Below are 26,112 nucleotides of genomic sequence, written 5' to 3' on the forward strand. Positions count from 1 at the left end.
TCAATCTAGCCGTGCGGTAGACCATATGGGGTGATGTATGATGTGTGCGAAAGTGAGAAGATCTAGCACAGTGCTTGTCTCGTTGTTGTCTAACTCTAAGTATGCAAAAGTTAAGAGTGACTATTGTTCACATTGGAAAACTATTGTAGTCATGACCAAACCCGCCATCCCGGCCGCTGACAGCAGGTCAGGCAAGCATGACTCCACATCTAGTACCCAGGTTCATTTTGTATAGATCTTGGTTATAGTGTAGTATGTTATGAAGCGATTATTTATGTATATAGCCCCAGTAGAAACCATAAAACATACACAAACTAACCCATGAAACATGTGTAGGAGCAGCGTAGCTAAGAAATGTAAAAGTATCTACTGGCAGTGGAGTCAATTCGTGTAAGCTATGCGCAAAATTAAGGGTTAACCAATGCCATCATTTGAGATAGTTAATGCATCTGAGATCACAGTATCACAAAGACAATGGAACCCCAAAGTCCCACATATATTAAATATATCAGGTCAGACAATGAAATCTTTTTGAGGATAAAGGCTCATACTAGCTGTGCAATGCTTGCAATATCTCCTCCAGCAAAATAGGTGTATTTATAACATACTACACAATTTTAGAGGGTCTCAAACTGGGCAGCTGAATTAAGAGCTAGCTCTAAGCATAAAGGTCCGGCTAATGACCGTCACTGGAACTGGAACTTAGGTCAATAGTATTTTATGCATGATTCACCCGCCTATAGTTGTGACCACACATCAGTAATAAACATAATGAAATAATTAACTAAGGTATAATAGTAAAGCATAACATCTAGTACCCAAAACAGGCTAACCACAAAAACCGGTAAAATACAACTATAAAGTTCTCTGGAAGTGAGATAAAAAGTTATTAAGCTATAAAAGGAGACTAATAAGTCAATATTGCCCATCAAAGGTAGAGTGTCCGTTTTCTCCAACATTGGTGTGTCCGGTCCACGGCGTCATCCTTACTTGTGGGAACACCTCCTCCCCAACAGGAAACGGCAAAGAGTTCCAGCAAAGCCGGCCACACAGTCCCCCCCAGGCTCCGCCCACCCCAGTCATTCTCTTTGCCGTTGCACAGGCAACATCTCCACGGAGATGGTTAAGAGTATGTGGTGTTTAGTTGTAGTTTTTTATTCTACTATCAAGAGTTTGTTATTTTAAAATAGTGCTGGTATGTACTATTTACTCTGAAACAGAAAGAGATGAAGAATTCTGTTTGTGAGAGGAAGATGATTTTAGCAGACAGTAACTAAAATCCTTTGCTGTTTCTATATAGGACTGTTGAGATGAAGTAACTTCAGTTGGGGGAAACAGTTAGCAGACTTTTCTGCTTAAGGTATGACTAGCCATATTTCTAACAAGACTGTGTAATGCTGGAAGGCTGTCATTTCCCCTCATGGGGACCGGTAAGCCATTTTCTTAGTCTCAAGCAGAATAAAGGGCTTAATATGGGCTATAAAACTGGTAGACACTTTTATGGGCAAAATCGATTGCTTTATTTGGGCATTTTATACATGTTTATACTGATATTTCACACTTATAAACTTGGGGAACGTTTTTTAACGTCAGGCACTATGTTAGACACCTTTTCCAGTCAGGAAGGGCCTTCCCAGTTGTAGGCTGAGCCTCATTTTCGCGCCATTACTGCGCAGTTGTTTTTGAGAGCAAGACATGCAGATGCATGTGTGAGGTCCTGAAAATAGTTGGAAAAGTTCCTAGAAGGCGTCATTTGGTATCGTATTCCCCTCTGGGCTTGGTAGAGTCGCAGCAAAGGCTGTAGCTGGGACTGTAGAGGGGTTAAAACTGTAACCGGCTCCGGTTTCGTTATTTTAAGGGTTAAAGCTCTGAAAATTGGTGTGCAATACTGGTAAATTTTGAACAATTCCTTCATATTTTTTCACATATTCAGTAATAAAGTGTGCTCTGTTTAAAATTTAAAGACACAGTAACGGTTTGGTTTTAAAACGGTTTTTGTGTTTTACTGACAAGTTTAAGCCTGTTTAACATGTCTGTGCCTTCAGATAAGCTATGTTCTATATGTATGAAAGTCAATGTGTCTCCCCCTTCTAAATTATGTGATAATTGTGCCAAGGCGTCCAAACAAAGTAAGGACAGTACTGTCACAGATAATGAAGTTGCCCAAGATGATTCATCAGATGAAGGGAGTAGACATGGTTCTACATCATCTCCTTCTGTGTCTACGCCAGTTTTGCCCACGCAGGAGGCCCCTAGTACTTCTAGCGCGCCAATGCTTATTACCATGCAACAATTGACGGCTGTAATGGATAACTCCATAGCAAATATTTTATCCAAAATGCCTGCATATCAGAGAAAGCGCGATTGCTCTGTTTTAAACACTGAAGAGCAGGAGGGCGCTGATGATAATTGTTCTGTCATACCCTCACACCAATCTGAAGGGGCCATGAGGGAGGTTTTGTCAGATGGGGAAATTTCAGATTCAGGAAAAATTTCCCAACAGGCTGAACCTGATGTTGTGACATTTAAATTTAAATTAGAACATCTCCGCGCACTGCTTAAGGAGGTGTTATCTACTCTGGATGATTGTGACAACCTGGTCATTCCAGAAAAATTATGCAAGATGGACAAGTTCCTAGAGGTTCCGGTGCACCCCGACGCTTTTCCTATACCCAAGCGGGTGGCGGACATAGTGAATAAGGAGTGGGAGAAGCCCCGCATACCTTTTGTTCCCCCTCCTATATTTAAGAAATTATTTCCTATGGTCGACCCCAGAAAGGACTTATGGCAGACAGTCCCTAAGGTCGAGGGGGCAGTTTCTACTCTAAACAAGCGCACTACTATTCCTATCGAGGATAATTGTGCTTTCAAAGATCCTATGGATAAAAAATTGGAGGGTTTGCTTAAAAAGATTTTTGTACAGCAAGGTTACCTTCTTCAACCCATTTCGTGCATTGTTCCTGTCACTACAGCAGCGTGGTTCTGGTTCGAGGAACTAGAAAAGTCGCTCAGTAGAGAGACTCCATATGAGGAGGTTATGGACAGAGTTCACGCACTTAAGTTGGCTAACTCTTTTATTTTAGATGCCGCTTTGCAGATAGCTAGATTAGCGGCGAAAAATTCAGGGTTTGCAATTGTGGCGCGCAGAGCGCTTTGGCTAAAGTCTTGGTCAGCGGATGTATCATCCAAGACAAAGTTGCTTAATATCCCTTTCAAGGGTAAAACTCTCTTTGGGCCAGAATTGAAAGAGATTATCTCAGACATCACTGGGGGAAAGGGCCACGCCCTCCCACAAGATAGGCCTTTCAAAGCCAAGAATAAGTCTAATTTTCGTTTCTTTCGTAATTTCAGGAACGGACCGGGCTCTAATTCTGCATCCTCTAAGCAAGAGGGTAATACCTCACAGACCAAACCAGCCTGGAAGCCGATGCAAGGCTGGAACAAGGGTAAGCAGGCCAAGAAGCCTGCCGCTGCTAACAAAACAGCATGAAGGAGTAGCCCCCGATCCGGGACCGGATCTAGTGGGGGGCAGACTCTCTCTATTTGCTCAGGCTTGGGCAAGAGATGTTCAGGATCCCTGGACGCTAGAAATAGTTTCTCAGGGTTATCTTCTGGAATTCAAGGAACTACCCCCAAGGGGAAGGTTCCACATGTCTCACTTATCCTCAAACCAAATAAAGAGACAGGCATTCTTACATTGTGTAGAAGACCTGTTAAAGATGGGAGTGATACACCCAGTTCCAACGGCGGAACAAGGAATGGGATTTTACTCAAATCTGTTTGTAGTTCCCAAAAAAGAGGGAACTTTCAGACCAATCCTGGATTTAAAGATCCTAAACAAATTTCTCAGAGTACCATGGTTCAAGATGGAAACCATTCGAACGATTCTACCTACAATTCAGGAAGGTCAATTTATGACTACCGTGGATCTAAAGGATGCATATCTACATATCCCTATCCACAAAGAACATCATCAGTTCCTAAGGTTCGCCTTTCTGGACAAACATTACCAGTTTGTGGCCCTCCTATTCGGGTTAGCCACTGCTCCAAGGATTTTCACAAAGGTACTCGGATCCCTTCTAGCGGTTCTAAGACCAAGGGGCATTGCAGTAGTACCGTACTTGGACGACATTCTAGTACAAGCGTCGTCTCTTTCAAAGGCAAAGGCTCACTCAGACATCGTTCTGGCCTTTCTCAGATCTCACGGATGGAAGGTGAACATAGAAAAAAGTTCCCTGTCTCCGTCGACAAGAGTTCCCTTCTTGGGAACAATAATAGATTCCTTAGAAATGAGGATTTTCTTGACAGAAGTCAGAAAGTCAAAACTTCTAAACGCTTGTCATGTTCTTCATTCTATTCCTCGTCCTTCCGTAGCTCAGTGCATGGAAGTAGTAGGATTGATGGTTGCAGCAATGGACATAGTTCCCTTTGCACAAATTCATCTAAGACCATTACAACTGTGCATGCTGAAACAGTGGAATGGGGACTATACAGACTTGTCTCCAGTGATTCAAGTAGATCAGAAGACCAGAGACTCACTCCGTTGGTGGCTAACCCAGGATCACCTATCCCAGGGAATGAGCTTCCGCAGTCCAGAGTGGGTCATCGTCACGACCGACGCCAGCCTAGTGGGCTGGGGCGCGGTCTGGGAATCCCTGTAAGCTCAGGGACTGTGGTCTCGGGAAGAGTCTCTTCTCCCGATAAACATTCTGGAACTAAGAGCGATATTCAATGCTCTCAGGGCTTGGCCTCAGCTAGCAAAGGCCAGATTCATAAGATTCCAATCAGACAACATGACGACTCTTGCGTATCTCAATCATCAGGGGGGAACAAGGAGTTCCCTGGCGATGAAAGAAGTGACCAAAATCATACATTGGGCGGAAAATCACTCCTGCCACCTATCTGCAATCCACATTCCAGGTGTGGAAAACTGGGAAGCGGATTATTTGAGTCGTCAGACATTCCATCTGGGGGAGTGGGAACTCCACCTGGAGATCTTTGCCCAGTTGACGCAACTATGGGGCATTCCAGATATGGATCTGATGGTGTCTTGTCAGAACTTCAAGGTTCCTTGCTACGGGTCCAGATCCAGAGATCCCAAGGCGACTCTAGTGGATGCACTAGTAGCGCCTTGGACCTTCAACCTAGCTTATGTGTTTCCACCGTTTCCTCTCATTCCCAGGCTGGTAGCCAGGATCAAACAGGAGAGGGCCTCGGTGATCTTGATAGCTCCTGTGTGGCCACGCAGGACTTGGTATGCAGACCACCATGGAAACTACCTTTGAGACAGGACCTTCTTGTTCAGGGTCCATTCGAACATCCAAATCTGGTCTCCCTCCAGCTGACGGCTTGGAGATTGAACGCTTGATTCTATCAAAGCGTGGGTTTTCAGATTCCGTGATAAATACTCTGGTTCAAGCCAGAAAACCGGTAACTAGAAAGACTTACCATAAAATATGGAAAATATATATCTGCTGGTGTGAATCCAAGGGATTCCCATGGAATAAGATAAAGATTCCTAGGATTCTTTCCTTTCTACAAGAAGGTTTGGATAAAGGATTATCTGCAAGTTCTCTAAAGGGACAGATTTCTGCTTTATCTGTCCTACTACACAAACGACTGGCAGTTGTGCCAGATGTTCAAGCATTTGTTCAGGCTTTGGTTAGGATCAAGCCTGTTTACAGACCTTTGACTCCTCCCTGGAGTTTAAATCTAGTTCTTTCAGTTCTTCAAGGGGTTCCGTTTGAACCTTTACATTCCATAGATATTAAGTTGTTATCTTGGAAAGTTTTGTTTTAGGTTGCTATTTCTTCTGCTAGAAGAGTTTCTGAGTTATCTGCTCTACAGTGTACTCCACCCTATCTGGTGTTCCATTCAGATAAGGTTGTTTTGCGTTTTCTACCAAAGGTTGTTTCCAACAAAAATATTAATCAGGAGATAGTTGTACCTTCTTTGTGTCCGAATCCAGTTTCAAAGAAGGAACGTTTGCTACACAATTTAGATGTAGTCCGTGCTCTAAAATTCTACTTAAAAGCTACAAAGGAGTTCAGACAAACTTCTTCTCTGTTTGTCGTCTATTCTGGTAAAAGGAGAGGTAAAAAAGCAACTTCTACCTCTCTTTCCTTTTGGCTTAAAAGCATCATCCGATTGGCTTATGAGACTGCCGGACGGCAGCCTCCTGAAAGAATCACAGCTCACTCCACTAGGGCTGTAGCTTCCACATGGGCCTTCAAGAACGAGGCTTCTGTTGATCAGATATGTAAGGCAGCGACTTGGTCTTCACTGCACACTTTTGCCAAATTTTACAAATTTGATACTTTTGCTTCTTCGGAGGCTATTTTTGGGAGAAAGGTTTTGCAAGCCGTGGTGCCTTCCGTTTAGGTAACCTGATTTGCTCCCTCCCTTCATCCGTGTCCTAAAGCTTTGGTATTGGTTCCCACAAGTAAGGATGACGCCGTGGACCGGACACACCAATGTTGGAGAAAACAGCATTTATGCTTACCTGATAAATTACTTTCTCCAACGGTGTGTCCGGTCCACGGCCCGCCCTGGTTTTTTAATCAGGTCCGATGAATTATTTTCTCTAACTACAGTCACCACGACACCCTATGGTTTCTCCTATTTTTTCCTCCTGTCCGTCGGTCGAATGACTGGGGTGGGCGGAGCCTGGGGGGGACTGTGTGGCCGGCTTTGCTGGGACTCTTTGCCATTTCCTGTTGGGGAGGAGGTGTTCCCACAAGTAAGGATGACGCCGTGGACCGGACACACCGTTGGAGAAAGTAATTTATCAGGTAAGCATAAATTCTGTTTTCACACATGATCTCTCTAAACAATTTTTAGTCTGGGTGAGAGATAAAGCAGTGGCGCGGCATGCAAAAAGGGAGAATCTTTTACCCCACTCCAGAATGTAAGGCTGAAGGCATTCCTTGATCCCGCTGTAACAGACATCTCCCGATATCGCCATTCATCCTACAGGGCGCTATATGCAGATCCGAGTGTGCGGTCAGGTAAGAGGTCATCTCACTGCTACAAGTGCTCCGGGGTTCTCCTAGGGCCCCTTCGTATATGAGTGGGATAGCTTAAGGATGCCCTTTAAGGTAACTCTTAATGCCGCTCCATGCCTGTGGCCAAAATCAAGCGCAGAAGGGCTCCCATCAAAAGAAGAGGGGGAGGATCTCTGTCATTTCAAAGATGCAGCTGCCACCCCAGTCCGGTGAGTATGAATGACTGCAGGGATGCAGTTTTCTTCCATTTCGTGAGTTCCGCCTATTCGTATAGCCTGGGTAGCGGGCACAGGGCCCTGGGATGTCATGGTGGGGAGCTGTGCTAAAAGCGCTTCTAGAAGCCTGAAGGAGGCCTCAATATAGCTCGAAGCTATAAGCTCCCAGTCTACCTCTGTCGCCATTTTCCTTTTCAGAGAGTTTTAAGCCACAACTGATATCTCTACTGAAGCTGTTTCAACAACTTGGTTCGGTCAAATATTGAGCCACTATGTGGGTATTGTGAGCTGCAGGTCCCGCTATGACTATCATAGGTCTTAAACTGCGCCAGCTGTCTCCATCTGTGTAGCTGTATTACAAGGCTTAAATTGGGGTTAATTGTGAGATATAAGTCCCCATAATTGGTTGACAGGATGCCTTATAAATAAAACTAGCAGGGGTATTCAAACAAGCTGAGAAAATATATATTAATCCTATTTTTTTACCCCTAATATCTGAATTAAGATGCAGAGCTCTTGTGAAGTACGTCTGATCGCTTGGATAGTTGGCTCCGCCCCCCCCATTTTAACATCTTAATAACCACGACATTGATATTAAAAACACACCATAATAATACTCTGTTGCTTAACCAATGGACTAAAATGGGCAAACCTTAAAGGGACAATTTATTAAAGCACGTCGTTTGAACATAAGCCCCCCTGCAATGCTATGTTAAAATACTGCTCGGTAGTCCTAAAGCACTGCTGGTCCAGAGTGGAAATTGATGGTCACCCAATCAGCAGCGATAATTACACAGCTGGCTTGTGCAATTACCACTGCTAATTCGGTTAGCAGCCTTAACTACGTGATGCCAGCAATGCTCGTGGCTCCTCAGTGATACTTTAACTATGTGTTTAACCCTTTTGCAAGAGTATAATATTGTAATTCACCAAAAACATTTTAAACCTAATAATCATTTATTTCAGTCTCTGAAAGCAATGGGAAAAAAGAAGAAACAAATAACACAACTCTCAGAAATTTTGCAACTAGTAGGAGGGACATCAACTCCTAAACTTGATGGGATTAACTTGCTTTGAAGGACATTGCAAAACTTTGCTATTCAATATTTTACTGTATGTATAAAGCATAGCTTGTTGACACTCATTTTATCAACAGTCTCAAAACAGTTACTTAGCATTACCTACAAGAGGGAACTTTTCACAACGTTCTTTTGTAGAGCTATAAATTATTGCTCTACAGTTCACCAGAGCAGCCTCTCCCACATTACCTCTGGCTCCTCCGATATACAGCTTGCCTAAAGTTACCTACAGTTAGCTGTATATTATCCTTGTGTTAAAAAAGTACAGCAAGAATTCATATTAGATTGTATGGAGTTTATTCTAAAGAATAACTATTTTTCATTTAATGGGCATTACTATTTGCAAAAAAGGGGCACAGCCATGGGCACGAGATTCGCACCCAGTTACGCAAATTTGTTCGTAGGGCACTTTGAAGAACTATTTTTGTCCGGAACACCGTGGGGTGCGAATCTCGTGCTCTACAAAAGGTTTATTGATGATATATTCATTATCTGGAAAGGTGATGAGGAACTACTAGAACAATTCATTTCAGATTTTAACACCAATGATTTCGGATTAATATTTACATATGAATATATCAAAGTAAAAATTAATTTTCTGGATATAGAAATATCTATAATAAATAATGAAATAACTACAACCACCTTTTTTTATATTGATTTTAAAAGCTGCCATCACAATAAATGGAAAAGAAACATACCAAAAGAGGCAATTCTCAAGAATTAGAAGAAACTGCACACACCTTGCAGATTATGACTCACAAGCAGATTACACAACAGATTTTTAGAGAAAGGATACCACCCCAAACAACTACTAGAAACCAACAAACTGGTTAGACAAATAGACAGGAGGTCACTACTAGAGGACAGCAATATGACTAACAAGGCAGGAAAAGATCCATATGACATTCCATTTATCACATCATTTTCTAGTCAACATAAACTAATTGAGAACATTGTAAAGAAACACTGGCACATAGCCAGAAGTGACCCCATAATAGGGAAAAGACTAAAACATCGCCCTGACGTTATATTCAGAAAGGCCACCAATTTAAAGAATATCCTAGCGTCAAGTGAATTTAAATCAAAAACAGGTCCTCAGCAATACAACTTAAACAATGAAAAGCTATTAGGATTTTTTCCATGTCATGTATGCAAATCATGCAAATTTAGCACCAAAACCAAAAAGGTAAAATCTAATGTAACCCAGAAAGAACTGAAGATTAATGACACCATAAGATGCACTGACACCAATATAATCTATTTAATTCAATGCTCATGTAAACTACAGTACCTAGGTCAAACGGGGAGGAAACTGAAAGAAAGAATAAGAGAGCATATCAGATGCATAGAAAAAGAAAAAGACAATACCAGACTTTATGCCCACTTTAAAGAATTCCACAAAGGTAACCCAAATGACATGAAATTCTGGGGCATTAAGAAAATAAAGACAGATGGTAGAGGTGGAAATATGGAAAAGAATCTACTATACCATGAAGCAGAATTGATTTTCAAAATGAAAACTCTACACCCAAAAGGCCTCAATAGCGAACTAGACCTCAATGCAATTCTATAAGATAAATATCATAAAAACACACAAACACACCATTAAAACATATTGATGTAACATAATAAAACTACTCAAGAAAAAACAGGAAGAAAAAAAAAATATATATATATAGTTTTACAGTCTAAGGACACACCACTTGAAATTCAAACAAACACATAGGCTATTTTTTAAAGATAAAGATCATAAAAACCAAGCCATCACACTAACAAACCAAGTTGATTAAATACAATAGAATTCTAAAATAAAATATATATATATATTTGACAAAATTACCACTTAGTTTTACAGTCTAAGGACACACAACTTGAAATTAAAAAAAAAAAAATTTAAAAATTCCTACAATATTTTTAAAAATTCATACAAGAAGGCTAATCTCCCATCTGATAATACTAATATCCACAAAAACTAGAAAAACATTGGTACAACACACTCATTGGATCATGATAATCTAATACGCATAGCTATATATCGATTTAACATATTAGAAGATTATTAAAACACATGTATCTAAATATGGTCTAAAAGTACTATTTTAGATTCCATATAGGTTTTTACTATAGTTTTATATTCTCTTTTGGCCCTTCTAATTTTTATTCACCATTGGCCACGTTTTTAACTATACTTTATGGTTAAACATCCATACAACAATAAGTATAGACAAATTATTTCACTCTAATACGCTCTAATTACAGAAACCTTTTAACAATATCCTTTGTTATATAGAGTAATTAAAATAAACACTCTAAAAGTGATTGACATTAAGATATATAATATCTCTCTCTATTTTAAAAGTAATCATATAAAATGTTTATCGCTACATAAAGTCACCCTACTATATTATAACTAAGACCCAAGGATAACTATGTTATATAATAAAGCAGCATTTTAAATGTTCTTGGACTTTTTTTGATTTTTATGTATATCATCAATTAATGATTTAATTGCTAAATTATAGAGGCTTTAAATAGCCTTGAATCCCCACATCTGGTATGTTGAAGAAGGCTGTCCAGCCGAAACGCGTTGATACCAGAGCACACCTGCAAAGGATTTGAGAAGACAAAGAGAATACCAGCTACACCCTGGTGAAATATTCAAGTTCCTACTTAGCGGCATTTATTTAACCGCAAAGATCACATTGATAACTAGAATTCCTTTTTCTACTTATCCTACAAACTTTCTACTTATCCCACAAACACATTTCAGTACCCAGATCGGTCACTGACTGACATCAAAGAAAGCTGGGAACAACGGACTGGAGAGGCACGCAAATATTCCACATCAGGAGGTCATCCAACAACCATACCATCGTGATCGGTCACTGACCGACAGACAAACCACAGAATAGAAAAACCGGAGATACTTAAAAAACATCAGCAAACGGTTAGCACCTAACCGCAACGAAGATCCCACCAAGAAATCCTTAAGAGCGCGATCGGTCACTGACCGACAAAGGACAAGATAACAAAGCGGCCACGGCAACTACACAAGCATTTACATGAAAGTGAATTTCCTCGCAGCAAACAGATAAGCCCACCTAACAAGAGGAAACCAAAGCGGCATTTATTTAACCGCCAGCAGCCCATATAGAACTGCCATCAGCAAATTATTGGCATAGCGGCGTTTATTTAACCGCAATCATCTCACAAAAGTGATATCAAACAGATACACTTTAAGGTACTAATTTGTATACTTGTATCACAGTGTGATAAAAATCGCACCAACATACCTCTACATTTGATATATAGTTACCTAAGATAAGATCTCAATTGCACAGCTTAACTTGAAACAAAGTATCCTATATGAACTATACAGCAACTATTGTCTTATCCACTATTAAATTGTATTTACAAACATTTTGTTAGAAATTACAACTTGTGATAAACCTATAACTGTATAAATTGCAAGATTTCAACGATATTATTTTAATTTAATTTTTATATATTCATATATTTTTATATATTACGTACATTTTATACATAGATACATAGAGACACCAGTGTCATTTTTTAAACTTTGAAGGAATTTGTAATAATATTTGTTTAATTGTACTTTTAGCATCACTATTATTGGGTAAATTTACCGGAATCAAATAAAGTATAATATATATTTTTTTTTAAAAAGTTTCGACATCCAATTTTTTCCATAAGAGAATATAAAATAGTACTTATCAAAACATTAACATATATTGAGCCCACATATTATCACGCATATTTACAGTAAGACACATTGGGAATAGCAACTTGGTTTGCGCCACCTACCACAACTAATTACCTACAGTTAGCCCTATGGTTGTCAACAGTTGATGCAACATATCTCACAGCAGAAAATTCTGGCAGCCATGTGGTTTAAAGAAATAAGACAGCATTGTTTTTGCATTATCTCAATGTTATGCCGAAGAAATGACTTATTGCTGAGCAGGGAGTGCTAAGTGCATGGAGAGAGGAGAGTACCTGATAGCACTACTGCTTGCTTAATGCCCCAGGCAGAAGTCTGGTTTCCCCGACCCTAAAAGTGGCCCTGCTTGTTGCGTTACAAAACACTAGTTGCTGCAAACCCTGTGAGCACTGCATCCATCTTGCCAGCACACAGCAATATATGTTGGTGTATATACAGTATATTGGACCTTGGCAAGTACACAGGTTAGGTAGAAGGGGGCTGATTCACTAGCTGTAGCAGCTGAACAGTGTGGCAGTGCGTTCACAGCAGAAATGTGCCACCTATATGTATCTGCATAGCAACAAGTGACCAATCGTGGCCGGTGCAAGTTATTTTTCAACATTTCCACATCGGTAACTATTCTGGTGGATGTAAACCCAAGTTTCTATACTCTTACAAGTTATATTTACTGCTCATATACAAATGGCTAACCTCTATACTTCTCATAGTGCACAGGATCTCTGCATGGGGCCCCCTCAAAGTGCGGGGCCCGGGGACAGTGCCCCACTAGCTCCACCAAAAGGGTAGGCATGAATATTAATGATACCTTTAAACAGCATTGAATGCCAATACAATATGCACATGTCAACTAAAACTCAACCCTTTTTGTTTTAATAAAATATTGAAACTAGAACATGAATAATAAATCTATATGTGCAAGGGGATTGTGGGTATATTGCACATGTGCATATATCCTATTTTATAGTATAATGCTATAATAGGTATGTAAAGTCTTTTTGTGATTTAAACAAATATTTTTTTACTCTTGGTGTTTTTGTTTTTAGGAAGAAGATTTCATGTTCTGGATATTAGTATCACATAAAAGATAGTGGTCACTGCTTTTTTGTTTTACTACTATAACATGTTTAACATAATATTGCAACAAATGCAACAATATTTGTTACAGTGCAGTTGCAATATAATAAATAAAACACATTCAGTACCGTGTTAACTTATATCAGCTATAGAAATAGATTATTAAAAAAAATTGTCAATTCCAAAAAACATGTTTTACACAAATGCATAGTTAAAAAAAAAGACACTTTGGTAAAATGAAAAAGTCATTGTATTCTATCGAATATTGAACACAAAATCTTTTTCCTAAAATTGAAAAAAAAAAAAAAAAAAACACCAAAAATTAAAAATACATTTAATTAAATCACAAAAAGACTTTACATACATATTGTAGCTGGAAGGAGGTGTGGAATGAACTCAATACTAGGTTTAAAAAATGTATTTTGTGTCCCTTTAACTCCAAAAAATCACCTTAAATATAATAATACATAAATATATAAAAACACTTATACACATACATACACACACATAAACACATATACACACAAACACACACATACATACACACACACACACACATATATATATATATATATATATATATATATATATCCTCCATGTGTATCTGCACTCTCAATGTCCAATAGTCGCCAACCAGGGTGCCAGATCAGTAAGTATTCATAGTAATCTGCAACATAGGACTGCACTCACTGGATTTATGTAAAAAAATCTCTTTAATTAGGTAACGTTTCGGAGCACGCAGGCTCCTTCCTCAGACCAATACAAAACATGCAACTAAACACTGTGTCTTATAAACATATTGTGCCCCACCCACCACCAAATTAACTGTGAATTGCGCCAAAACTGGGGTTGTCATAGTGATAACCCCTAACCCCCTCAGTGTTACCATACTACTAATCAAACAATTCCTAGGATAATTCATAAAAGCTTCAAAGTTGTATAGGTGGTACAATAAATGCATGAGCCACAAAAAGTGCCTATTACTACATGTAAAGCTAAACATCCATGTGTTCCAGTACATACATAAATGGATTACTTAGATAAGAGATATATGACTGCCAAAACATTTCATATTGGTGTAAATTAGACCTTCATATGTGATATATAGACATATAGATATATATGGCAGTACAGCAGTGCTGAAAGAATGGCACTCAAATCATTATCCAATGACACTGGGATAGTCATTCGCCCAGCGGACAAGGGAGGAGCCATTATTGTGATGAACTATGACCAATATCGCAAGGAAATTCTTCGCCAACTTAATGATCATCAGACTTACAAAAAACTTACCCGAGATCCAACTAACTCTTTTAAAAGGGACATTGATATGACTCTATCTGAAGCAAAACGGCTGAATTGGATCAGCAGTGATGAATTTAATTTTCTCAATAGTATGTATCCCATACATCCAATTCTATATACCCTTCCCAAGATACACAAGGACCAAAAGAACCCCCCTGGGAGGCCAATTGTATCGGCACGGGCGTCCCTGCTGCAACCCCTAGCAATATTTGTTGACGCAATCCTACAGCCACTGGTGAGATCAATGGACTCATATATTAGGGACTCAGGTGACCTCATTACCATACTTAGTACCGTGGACATAATTAGCGACAGTGACCTGTTGGTCACTATGGACGTAAGGAGCCTATACACGGTTATCCCCCACACAGATGGACTCAAGGCGGTCACACTAGCCCTGTCAAGGTTCCCATATGTGGGACCTCCGCTTTCCCTGATACTTGACCTACTGGAGAAATGTTTAACCCTCAACTACTTTCGCTTTGAAAGTACGTTCTACCAACAGCTTATGGGGACAGCAATGGGGTCGAACATGGCCCCATCTTACGCTAACTTGTACATGGAGCGCTATGAGCGTGATATCATAGATGTATACAATATTGATACAATAAGACATTTCAAAAGGTACATTGATGATGTCTTCCTCATATGGCAGGGCACGGAGGAATCCTTGAAGGAATGGGTAGTACAACTTAACACACTTGAATCCCCAATTAAATTTGAATTGAAATATGACCTGAACAGTATTGACTTTCTAGATCTAAGAATCTATAAGAAAGGAGGCAAACTATTCACAACTCTATACACCAAACCAACTGATCGAAACTCTATTCTTGAGGCATCCAGTAACCATCCTCCACACACCAGAAAGGCGATCATAAAGTCACAGATGATCCGAGTATTAAGAAATAATACTGAAAATAGTAACCGTGAACCACAACTACAAATGATGACAGAGAAGTTCCTACAAAGGGGATACAAGATGGAGCTCATACAGGGTGTCATTGATGAGATCATTACTCAGGAGGATCACCAGTCTAAATGTCTGGCACAGACCAAAAAGGAAAGGATGATATTCACCACCACCTATAATAAAGGGAAAGACAAGATGGCACAGGACATCAGAAATAGATGGGAGATCCTAGCGACTGACCAGAGTTTACCATTTACACATATGGACCCCCCCATTATGGGGTATAGATGTGGAAGGAGTCTAAGGGATCTACTCATGGCTACAGACCCACAGCAATGTTATATGAAACAGCAATGGCTTATGACAAAGAAAAAGGGCTGCTACAGATGCCTGGGATGCACAACTTGCAGTGGAATGATCCCATGTAAAGTGTTTAGACATCCACACACTACTCAAAAGTACACAATAAGACATTATATCACCTGTACGACGACTCATGTGATCTATCTATTGAGTTGCTGCTGTGGCCAATTTTATGTAGGAAAAACGACAGACAATGCACGTCTCAGAATGGCGAACCATAGATCAGCCATAAGAAGCGCCCTGGATAAAGGAACTTCGGACCAACCTGTGGCAAGACATTTCCTTATGGCCAAACATAAAGTAACAGATTTAAGGTTCATCTTGATTGACCACGTTCCATCCCTCAAACGAGGTGGGGACAGAGATAGAACCCTACTCCAGATGGAAGCGAGATGGATTCATAGACTTGGTACCCTATACCCCAAAGGCCTGAATATGTCCAATGACTGGCACTGCTTCCTCTGAAACTAAGCTACAATGGCTATTTTACATTCCGGTCTTGTGATGAGGCACCTGGTGCATTCCACCCGCGATTGTGGGACACAAGTCAGGTCATGATGTTGGACCAGCGGAGCACAGATAAGGTACAGGACCTGCCTGGACACACTATAGTTGGTTAACTAACCAGTGAGTTTCATATGCCCTAGTGTGATACACACTTGGTGGGTCCAACTTAAGTGTCATTTATGGGCCTGTGTGTTGGCTACTTAGTGATGGAAGCAGGTCACTTTAATACGTGACATATGGGTATTAATGGGACACCTATGGTATTCTTGAACTAGTTGGAGTACACTGTGTTTGTTCCTGGCAACCTAACACAGGATCTGTTTTCAGTAGGACTGATACAGACTTTTTTTACCTAAAGACATTAACAATCTAATAACACTATATTGCTAAACCTATACTAAGCTATTCGGGAGAATGTGATGTCACTTTGATTGCCATTTATAACAGTAAACCAATGATATATTTTGAGGTTTTACTGAATGGACTCATGAGGGTCCAGGCACAAGGTCCTAGACTGTACTATTATTAAACATTTGTATACACATATGTGTTAATGTAAAAAAACTTTCAGTTCTATCTGAACTGACCCCACACGTAGTCTAACCCTATGGCTGTTTTATTGTTGAATAGGCTACAAAGATTTACACAGCCTTCTGCATTTCTATGGATTGCTACTTGATTACTTTTGTTATCAACATTACAGGGGATAAGGTCTCTCTGTCATACTTAGTGTGCCTAACTTAAAGTATATGTACAAACTTTATACATAATGTGGTTAGCCTTATGAGACACTTAGATGTATGTCAGTAATACAGTGGTGACACACACATATATATACATCCATTAAGATGCTCTCAGCCCACTCAGTGTGAAATATAAATTTTAAATCTTTATTTTTTATTTTGTATGCCCTTGCTAAAGGAATATTCCTTTAAGTGTGTCCCATATTAAGGCTTTGACTATAGCTAACACGATGTAACACTAGCGGTCACGATCGCATATTGCCTAAACGCCCTGCTGGGTCACCATGACGACGCGCAGATACACGCGCATACGTCATCAACTTATGTAAATTAGCCATGCGCTATGCTAATGAGCAGTACGGGCGCCGGAGCTGCTTCTCTGGGCGCCTAATACAATCTAGTGGCCCGCTCTTTTAGCTACGTTTTTGTTCATGCAACGATCTGTCCTACAGAAGATTGGGAGCCTAATCTGACCTTAAAACACAATATATACAGACATATTATAAAGTAATACATAAGGTAAGAGTGATAATGCTGCTTTAAGGGTTTACAGTACGAGTCCCTAATTTTGATTGAATAGAGATCAGCTGCAGATACATTATCACCTAGTGGGAACGGCATATCATAAACGTTAATATGAACTCACAGTTCAAACACAATAAGAGGGTTACACAGTGCTACTCTGATGTAATGACTAATACATGTATAACCGATGTGACTATGTGTAATGCACTGCTGTACTGCCATATATATCTATATGTCTATATATCACATATGAAGGTCTAATTTACACCAATATGAAATGTTTTGGCAGTCATATATCTCTTATCTAAGTAATCCATTTATGTATGTACTGGAACACATGGATGTTTAGCTTTACATGTAGTAATAGGCACTTTTTGTGGCTCATGCATTTATTGTACCACCTATACAACTTTGAAGCTTTTATGAATTATCCTAGGAATTGTTTGATTAGTAGTATGGTAACACTGAGGGGGTTAGGGGTTATCACTATGACAACCCCAGTTTTGGCGCAATTCACAGTTAATTTGGTGGTGGGTGGGGCACAATATGTTTATAAGACACAGTGTTTAGTTGCATGTTTTGTATTGGTCTGAGGAAGGAGCCTGCGTGCTCCGAAACGTTACCTAATTAAAGAGATTTTTTACATAAATCCAGTGAGTGCAGTCCTATGTTGCAGATTACTATATATATATATATATACACACACACACATAAACATATATACACATACACATATAAACACATTAATACATATACACATACATACATACATACGCACACAAACACATATACACACACACACATACACATACATACGCACATAAACACATGTAAACACATAAACACATATACACACATACACAGACATATATATATGTATATATACACACACACAAACATATATACACACACACATACAATGTAATTATCAGGTTAAATTGAATTAATTTTGCAATATGCTCTATAGCAATGTGCTGCATTCATTTTTTTATTGGGTTAACAAAGCAAAGCTAATTTTTATTTCCAAAATAGGAAACAAACTTTGTTAAAATGTTAAACTTACCTTTGTCCCTTCTAGATCCATCCATGTCTGAAAATTCAATATGGTTTTCATCAGCCCAGTAGATTCTTTTGTTGACATAATCTATAGTCAGAGCCATCGGTCGAGAAATCATTGTTTCTATGACAACACTTTGATTAGTGCCATCCATACCAACACGGCCAACATGTGGATATTCACAACAGTCTATCCAGTACAAATACCTGTGTAAAACCAATAAACTGAGAATTTACAGGAGCATTATTGCAGTCTTACAATGAGATATTCAAGGCTTAAATACATAAAAAACAGTTAGGCTCTCTTCTTTTTATACTGTACACCAAACATATATTAAACAGTATATATGTATATATATTTATATATATATGTTTAATCATACACAGAAATGAGGTGCATTTTTGCATGATTTCGATGTCTCCCTTTGAGCTTTACTACATGACTTGTTTAGTTTAAAAGTACAATAATACTATGAGCTGGGCTTAAACCCGTGAAATGCAGCTAAGCAGTAAATAGTTCTATTCCTTTTGCAGTTTTTCCTTTACAAGAAAGTTTTGGTCCATCATAGATACAGGCAAAATACCAAATTGTATGTTAATCCAGATCAGTCTAACAGTTTTGGAGTAATTTGATGATGTTTACATTATATTAATATATATTCAAACTTAAATATTTTATTTAATATACATTATTATGTATGCTTTCATTGCTTTATTTTTTAAAGCATTATGGGATTAACATGCAATTTTTGCAAAGTAAGCCAAGCTAGGAATGCTGTTTCCATAGCCATGTCTTAAAATGTACTTTTATGCTCCTTCAATAAAAAACAACAATTCATACTTGAATAACAAAATAAAAAAATAAATAAAAAAACGTTTATATGGGAGAAACAATTACAGTATACAATCCCTTTAATCTCACTATGCAGGCTTCTCTTTGTGAAAGAGACACTCCTACATTACATTACTTAATACAAAAAAATCCCAAAGATTTTTTATGATTTATCTCCATGTCGGAAATTTTTAGGCCCTATGTATTGGCCTTTGAGTAGACAGTAATAATTTATATATATCTATATATAATACCTATACCTGTATATATATATTCCTATAGATATATAGGTATACATATATATTTTACATGAACAGCATCAGATAAATTAGGAAATATATATTTAACTAGTCCTAAAGCCCGTGTACACGGGCCAATTTTTGCAGTACAGCGGTTCCACCCCTTGCTCTTTCTCTATCCCCCCTCTCTTCTGCTCTCTCTCTCCCCCCTCTCTTTTGCTCTCTCTCCCCCTCTCTTTTCCTCCCTCTTTTGCGCTCTCTCTCCCCCTCTCTTTGCGCTCTCTTTTGCTCTCTCTACCCCCCCTATTTTGCTCTCTCTCTCCCTCTCCCCCTATTTTGCTCTCTCTCTCCCTCTCTTTTGCTCTCTCTCTCCCTCTCTTTTGCTCTCACTACCCCCTCTCTCTTTTGCTCTCTCTCCCCTCTCTTTTGCTGTCTCTCTCCCCTCTATTTTGCTCTCTCTTTACCTCCCCTTTGCTCTCTCTATCCCCCTCTTTTGCTTTCTCTCTCCCCCTCTCTTTTGCTCTCTCTCTCTCCCCCCTCCCTTTTGCTCTCTCTATCACCCCCTCTTTTGCTCTCTCTCTCCCCCTCTCTTTTGCTCTCTCTATCTCCCCTCTCTTTTGCTCTCTCCCTCCCATTTCTTTAACTCTCTTTCCCTCCTCTCTTTTGCAGTCTCTCGCTTGCCTTTTTTTTGCTCTCTTTCCCCTCTCTTTGGCTGTCTCTCTCCCGCTCACTTTTGCTCTTTCTCTCCCCCCTCTCTTGTGCTCCCCCCCTCTCTTATGCTCTCTCTCTCCTCTCTCTTATGCTCTATCTCTCTTCCCTCTTTTGCGCTCTCCCCCTCTATTTTGCTCTCTCTCTCCACTTTCTCCCCCTCTCTTTTGCTGTCTCTCTCCCTCTCTTTTGCTCTCTCTATCTCCCCTCTTTTGATATCTCTCTCCCCTTTCTTTTTCTCTCCATCCCCCACTCTTTGGCTCTCTCTCCCTCTCTTTTGCTCTCTCTCCCTCTCTTTTGCTCTCTATATCTCCCCTCTTGATCTCTCTCCCTTTCTTTTGCTCTCCCTAACCCCTCTCTTTTGCTGTCTCTCTCCCCCTCATTTGATCTCTCTATCACCCCTCTTTTGAGCTCTCCGCACGGCCTTGCATGACCTCGCCCGACCTCGCCCATGCCACACCCGGCCCCGCCTATGCCCCACAGTGGTCCATCACGCTACTCAGTCTGAGTCTGCAGTGCAGAAGGCCAGGTGTGTTAGTCCTTGCACGCAGTCTCTACTGCGCATGACATCTTCGGACAAACACACGTGGCCATTTATAGTATAGGATAATGAAAAGTACATTATATTCTATGTGAAGATTTAAGAACATAGAAATCTAAAATATGTGTAACGCGCATTGGGGTTCGAAACTAACGCAGTTGGGTTAGTGCACATTGTAAACTGCTATCTTAATAGCAAGTCATTAAAAATATTAAATATTAAAAATTATTTAAAATTATTATACATACTGTAAAATATTCTAAGTAATCCATAGAATATATTACTTTTAATATTTTATATTTAATATTTTAATAATGTGCACTGAAGATAGCAATTCTTCATGTGTGCTAACTCGACCATGTTAGTCCTAAGCTGCAAACCCCAACCCCCAATGCGTGTTACGCCTAATTTGCATTCATATGTTCTTCACATAGAAAATAATGTACTTTTTATTATTAAATATATATTTCTATATATATATATTATACTTTTGATCTAAAATACATATCCATACCTTTATATCTACAGGAATATATATACAGGTATAGGTATATATAGAAATATTATTATTATCAGTTATTTATAAAGCGCCAGCAGATTACGCAGCGTTATACAAAGAATACAAACATTACAGGGATACAGTAATACACAAACAAGTACAGTAGGTGTAATTAACAGTTGTAGGTGCAATGATTGAGTTATACAGAAGGAGAGGAATTTCCTGCTCTTGAGCACAATCAGTAGTAGTTCACTTTAAATACAAAGTGGCCTACAGGTAGAAAGGCTCTCAAGCTTACAATTTTAAGGAGAGGGAATGGACACAAAAGGTAAGGGAGAAGGGAAGTAAGTCTGATATAAGGCAGTGTAAACTGAGAGTTAGTGATGACATAGGGAAACCAAAAAGAGTGTGTGGTGACTGAGCAAATGAGGTTTGGAAAAGTGTAAAAGAATGTGATGCAAAGGCTGTGAGTCAGAGGTGGTTTCTCTATCATAGATTATTAGTAACAGCTGCACATAATTACTGTTAGAATGTGATTATTTACAATAAAAAGCACATTGTTCTGTATGTGAAGAACATTGGAATGTGACATTTTCATAACTCCTGTCAGGTCAGCGCGCAAGTATATCTGTTTTTTCAATTTGCGCTCTCCAATGACTTCTATGTGGAGAAAAGATTAAAGCGGTCACAATAATTTGTTAGTGCTTGCACGCAATCTTTTTACTTTCAACTTGCAATTCCAGCGCAACCCAACACACGCAAAAAAATTCAGTCTAGTGTAATTTATGCTTGAGCGGGTGTGCTAAATTGCACTCCACTAGTAATCTAGCCCAAAGTTGGGAAAGAGAAATCGATTTTTTTATATTGGTTTTGCGCTATCCTGTGTAAACTGTTTTAAGATAGTTGGAGGTTTTATTTTTTATTCATGCTGATGGATCGTCTCTGTGTCACATTTATTTGACTCTCAGAGAGGGAGTTTAGTTAGCATTTCTTTTGGATTAAGGAAGTGAAGGAGCTATATAGTTTAGGTGAGGATTTTATTTAAATGGATTTGGAGGTCTGAGAGGTTTTTTATGTGTACGTGAGGCCTTATTTATGTGCTTAGTGTATTTTGTTTTGTTTGGTAAGAAGAGCAGCTAATGATAAGTAAAGGGGACTGCAGTTGGAATGGTTAGGCCGAAATATAGTTGTTACATGGTTTTGGTACCTGGGTCTCAGATGGGATCAAGTGTTAGGGTTGGTGATCCTGTATGCTCATTTTTTTGCCCTCCCTCTATCTTGATGGTTCATGTGGGAAGAAATGATCTGGGGTTTAAGTCACAGAAAAATAATTGATAGAATTAAGAGGGATCTGGACAGATTGAAACAGCAGGGGTGGTGGTTGTGTGGTCAAAGAGTAAGTCACAATTAGTGAGGAAGGCAGCTTGGAATTTTAAGAATCTTCCAGAAAGAAAGTGAATAGGATTTTTATTTTTTTTTGTGTCCAGAATGGGGAGTTAGCATTACGCATGTAGAGTTTGAAAAGGAGTCCGGTAGTTGATATTTAAAGAGGTATGTGGTTCATGTTAATGATGTTGGTTTACATTTGTTTAACTTTTACCTCGGGGGGGGCAAAAAAACATTGGCCCAGTTGTGCGGTACTCAGCCTTAGGGGTCTATTTAAGAACGTGCGAGCAGACATGATCTAATATTGCGAATAATGTCTGCTGCACATCGATAAATGTCAACAGCATACGCTCTCTGCATTTATCATTGCACAAGCAGTTCTGGTGAACTGCTGGTGCAATACCACCCCCTGCAGATTCATGGCCAATCGCCCGCTAGCAGGGGGTGTCAATCAACCTGATAGTATTGGATCAGGTTGATTTCCGGCGATGTCTGTCCGCCGCCTCAGAGCAGGCGGACATGTTATGGAGCAGTGGTCTTTAGAAACACAGGGCATCAAGCTCCATACGGCCTGTACAGTTGAGGATGCTTGCCTCTGTTAGATTCATATTTTATAGTGGTACCTCCCTCTAAAGAATTGTAAGAGACATCTAGTATTTGTAGCCTGTACTTGGCTTTTCTAGCTTTCACATGGCGGTTAGTGGGGCAAGTACTAAGGGTTTGGTGGTTATTTCTTTGTTACGTTATGTATTTTATTAATGTAATGTAAACAATGTTAATAAAATGTCTTGCTACCTTTTAAAACCCAGTAGTATTCTGTGGTGTGGTTACATAAGTGGGAATGTACAATAAGGGGGTAAAAAATGAACTACAGTATCATAGAATGCACATAGTTTAGTTACCTTTGTTTAATACTTTTGCATGAGCCGACAAAATTAGGCATAATGTATTTCTAGAATGTAGTACAGTAATATATACAGTATTTTATAAAATGTAGGCACACTATATTCCACCTGATTCTTAAAGAGGTTTATACAAGACTAGATTCATTCATATCCAGTTTGAGTATAAAAAGTGGCACGTTACTTATTATGTAAAGAAATATTATTATTCACTATCAAAAAAAATATTAAAAGAATCAGAAGTGAAAGTATAGAAAAATAAGCATTTATATTCTTTGTTTTGCCATACCTTGTTTGTGGATCCACAGACATATCTCTAGGAAATTTGATTTTTTTGCTTACAAGAATTGTAGGGTACAATCCATTTAGTTTAGAGACCTCAATAACTCTCTTTTCTGTATCAAACCAATAGAGATTCTTTCCAATCCAGTCCACAGCTAATGCACTGGGAATAGCTGTGTTATGTACCACCTAGAAAAACAGAAAAAGCAAAACATTTTAATAAAGACTTCATTAATGCTAATTGTGTTTTTCTTGTTGTTTGTTTTTTGTGTTTTTAAAATTGTGAAGAAATATAATATTGTTTAATTGCAGTGACATCTACTGGAAATGCTAAGATTGTGAAAGAAGCTGTGATTTTTAGTGTACAAATATTAGATGTGAAATGTCCTTGACTTGCTGGGATTGACATGTATGTGTGTGCATGTATGTGTGTGCATGTATGTGTGTAGGAACTTTTTTATGTTAACATCTCTGCTGCTGGAAAACCAAAAAAATACAGTATTTTACTTTTTTCACTGATGAAGGTCTGTAATTTTTAATCTAATGCCATGAATCACATTACAATTATTTCTTTCTAGCAGCAATGACTGTGACATCATGTATTTTCTTTGTTTAAATATAAATAGCTCAATTTTAGCAATTTCAATAACATAAATACAGCGTAACATGAAAACATGCTGATATTAATTGCAGTTACATTATAATAATATCTAAAACAAAATTCACCTTTACGTCACTGCCATTCACTAGCATTCTATTTACACGACTTCCATTTGATCTGCTGGAATCAATCCAATATATAACTTCTTCCCTGTAATCAAAATCCATTGCAATTGCATTGTTTAATCCCTGGCAAAAAAAAAAAATATATATATTTTTGTCATACTGCAAACGTATAGATGGATTAAATTCTATTAATATTATATAATATATTTTAAGTTTAATAGGACCCATTCTTGATACTAATATTGAAAAATTATTTAAAAAGGCATTAAACACTTTGAGCTGGTATTATAAACTGATAAATCGTATATATAAAAAAAAAACTTGGCAATATACTTTCATTATTTATTTTGACCACTTTTTCCTGTAATTCCATTTTGAAATTGTGAGCTTTTTAGTTCCTGTTAGAAAAGTACAGTACACTGTTATATTACACACAGCCATTGGCTGCACACTCTAATGACCTATGTATAACTGTCCCTAATTGGCCACAGCAGAGAAGGTAACCTAAGTTATAACATGGCAGCTCCCATCGTTTTATAGACACTAAAACATTAGACTTATTTTATCAATATTTAAACAGTTTGTGAAATGTAAAAAATACATCTACATGTTATTATCAATCTTTTCTTTGAAGGCATCATTCTTTTTTGCATGTATTTAGTGTTTAATGTGTTTTTAAACAGCAGTACTAAAATAAAAGGACAAAAATGTGAAAGGTAGCACTTGACACCTGATATAAGGTTTTGCAAAGATTAACTAATAACTATAATATCTGCAAATAAGAAGCGGTACAACTCATTAACATAGGTTTGTGCACAAAAGATGGGTAATTTTACCTTGAAAAAGATCAGAGATTCACTTTTTTTATTCTAGAAGGGTTAAATGTGGGGAGATGGTAGTTGTTATTTTATGGTGCTGGGAAGAAACAGCCTGAACAGTCTAAGCCACTTGTTTTCAAACCTGTCAGGCCTCTCCTACAGGCCAGATTTTCAGGATTACCTTGGGTGACAGTAGGTAAACTAAGCCATGCTTATCTGATTATTTCACCTGTGCTTCAGTTCAGATATCCTCAACATCTGGCCTGTTAGGGAGGTCTGAGGACAGGTTTGAAAACCAGGGGTCTAAGCTGACCTCAAGCAAGAACATTTTACAATTTATTTACCAGTATTTAGAATGGCTTTGTTTATTACTTATGTTTTTATAGCATGGGTAGCAGTGCTTGACCTTTCCTGTGTCATGGGGACTATATGATGACTCTTGAAGAATACATTTAAAATCTTTTTGATTGAGGTAAGAAAAAAATAATTTTGGTTTACATGTTAATTATTATTCAGGTAAATGCTGTTGTGAGAGCCTTTATTTTAGGTAGACTTATAGATTAGGGGTGAACAACTTTAACTACTGTTTAGTGTTTACCAGTGATACTACACACAATGTTAAATAAAGGGAAATGATTATGGTCCAC

The 26,112-nt window shown here is 38.5% G+C and overlaps 1 protein-coding gene across 1 annotated transcript in view; it reads right to left on the reverse strand.

The window, feature by feature from the left end:
* LRP1B (LDL receptor related protein 1B) overlaps positions 1 to 26,112 on the reverse strand; it is a 2,715,774-nt gene that overhangs the window by 383,764 nt on the left and 2,305,898 nt on the right. The window contains exons 59-61 of the mRNA XM_053698264.1: positions 24,648 to 24,770; positions 23,929 to 24,110; positions 18,540 to 18,739 (exon numbers count right to left, since the gene is read on the reverse strand). Coding sequence (XP_053554239.1) covers positions 18,540 to 18,739; positions 23,929 to 24,110; positions 24,648 to 24,770 — 505 coding nt within the window. The remainder of the gene's footprint in view (positions 1 to 18,539; positions 18,740 to 23,928; positions 24,111 to 24,647; positions 24,771 to 26,112) is intronic.

The sequence above is a fragment of the Bombina bombina genome, chromosome 1 (assembly GCF_027579735.1).
Source record: "Bombina bombina isolate aBomBom1 chromosome 1, aBomBom1.pri, whole genome shotgun sequence".
NCBI lineage: Eukaryota > Metazoa > Chordata > Amphibia > Anura > Bombinatoridae > Bombina > Bombina bombina.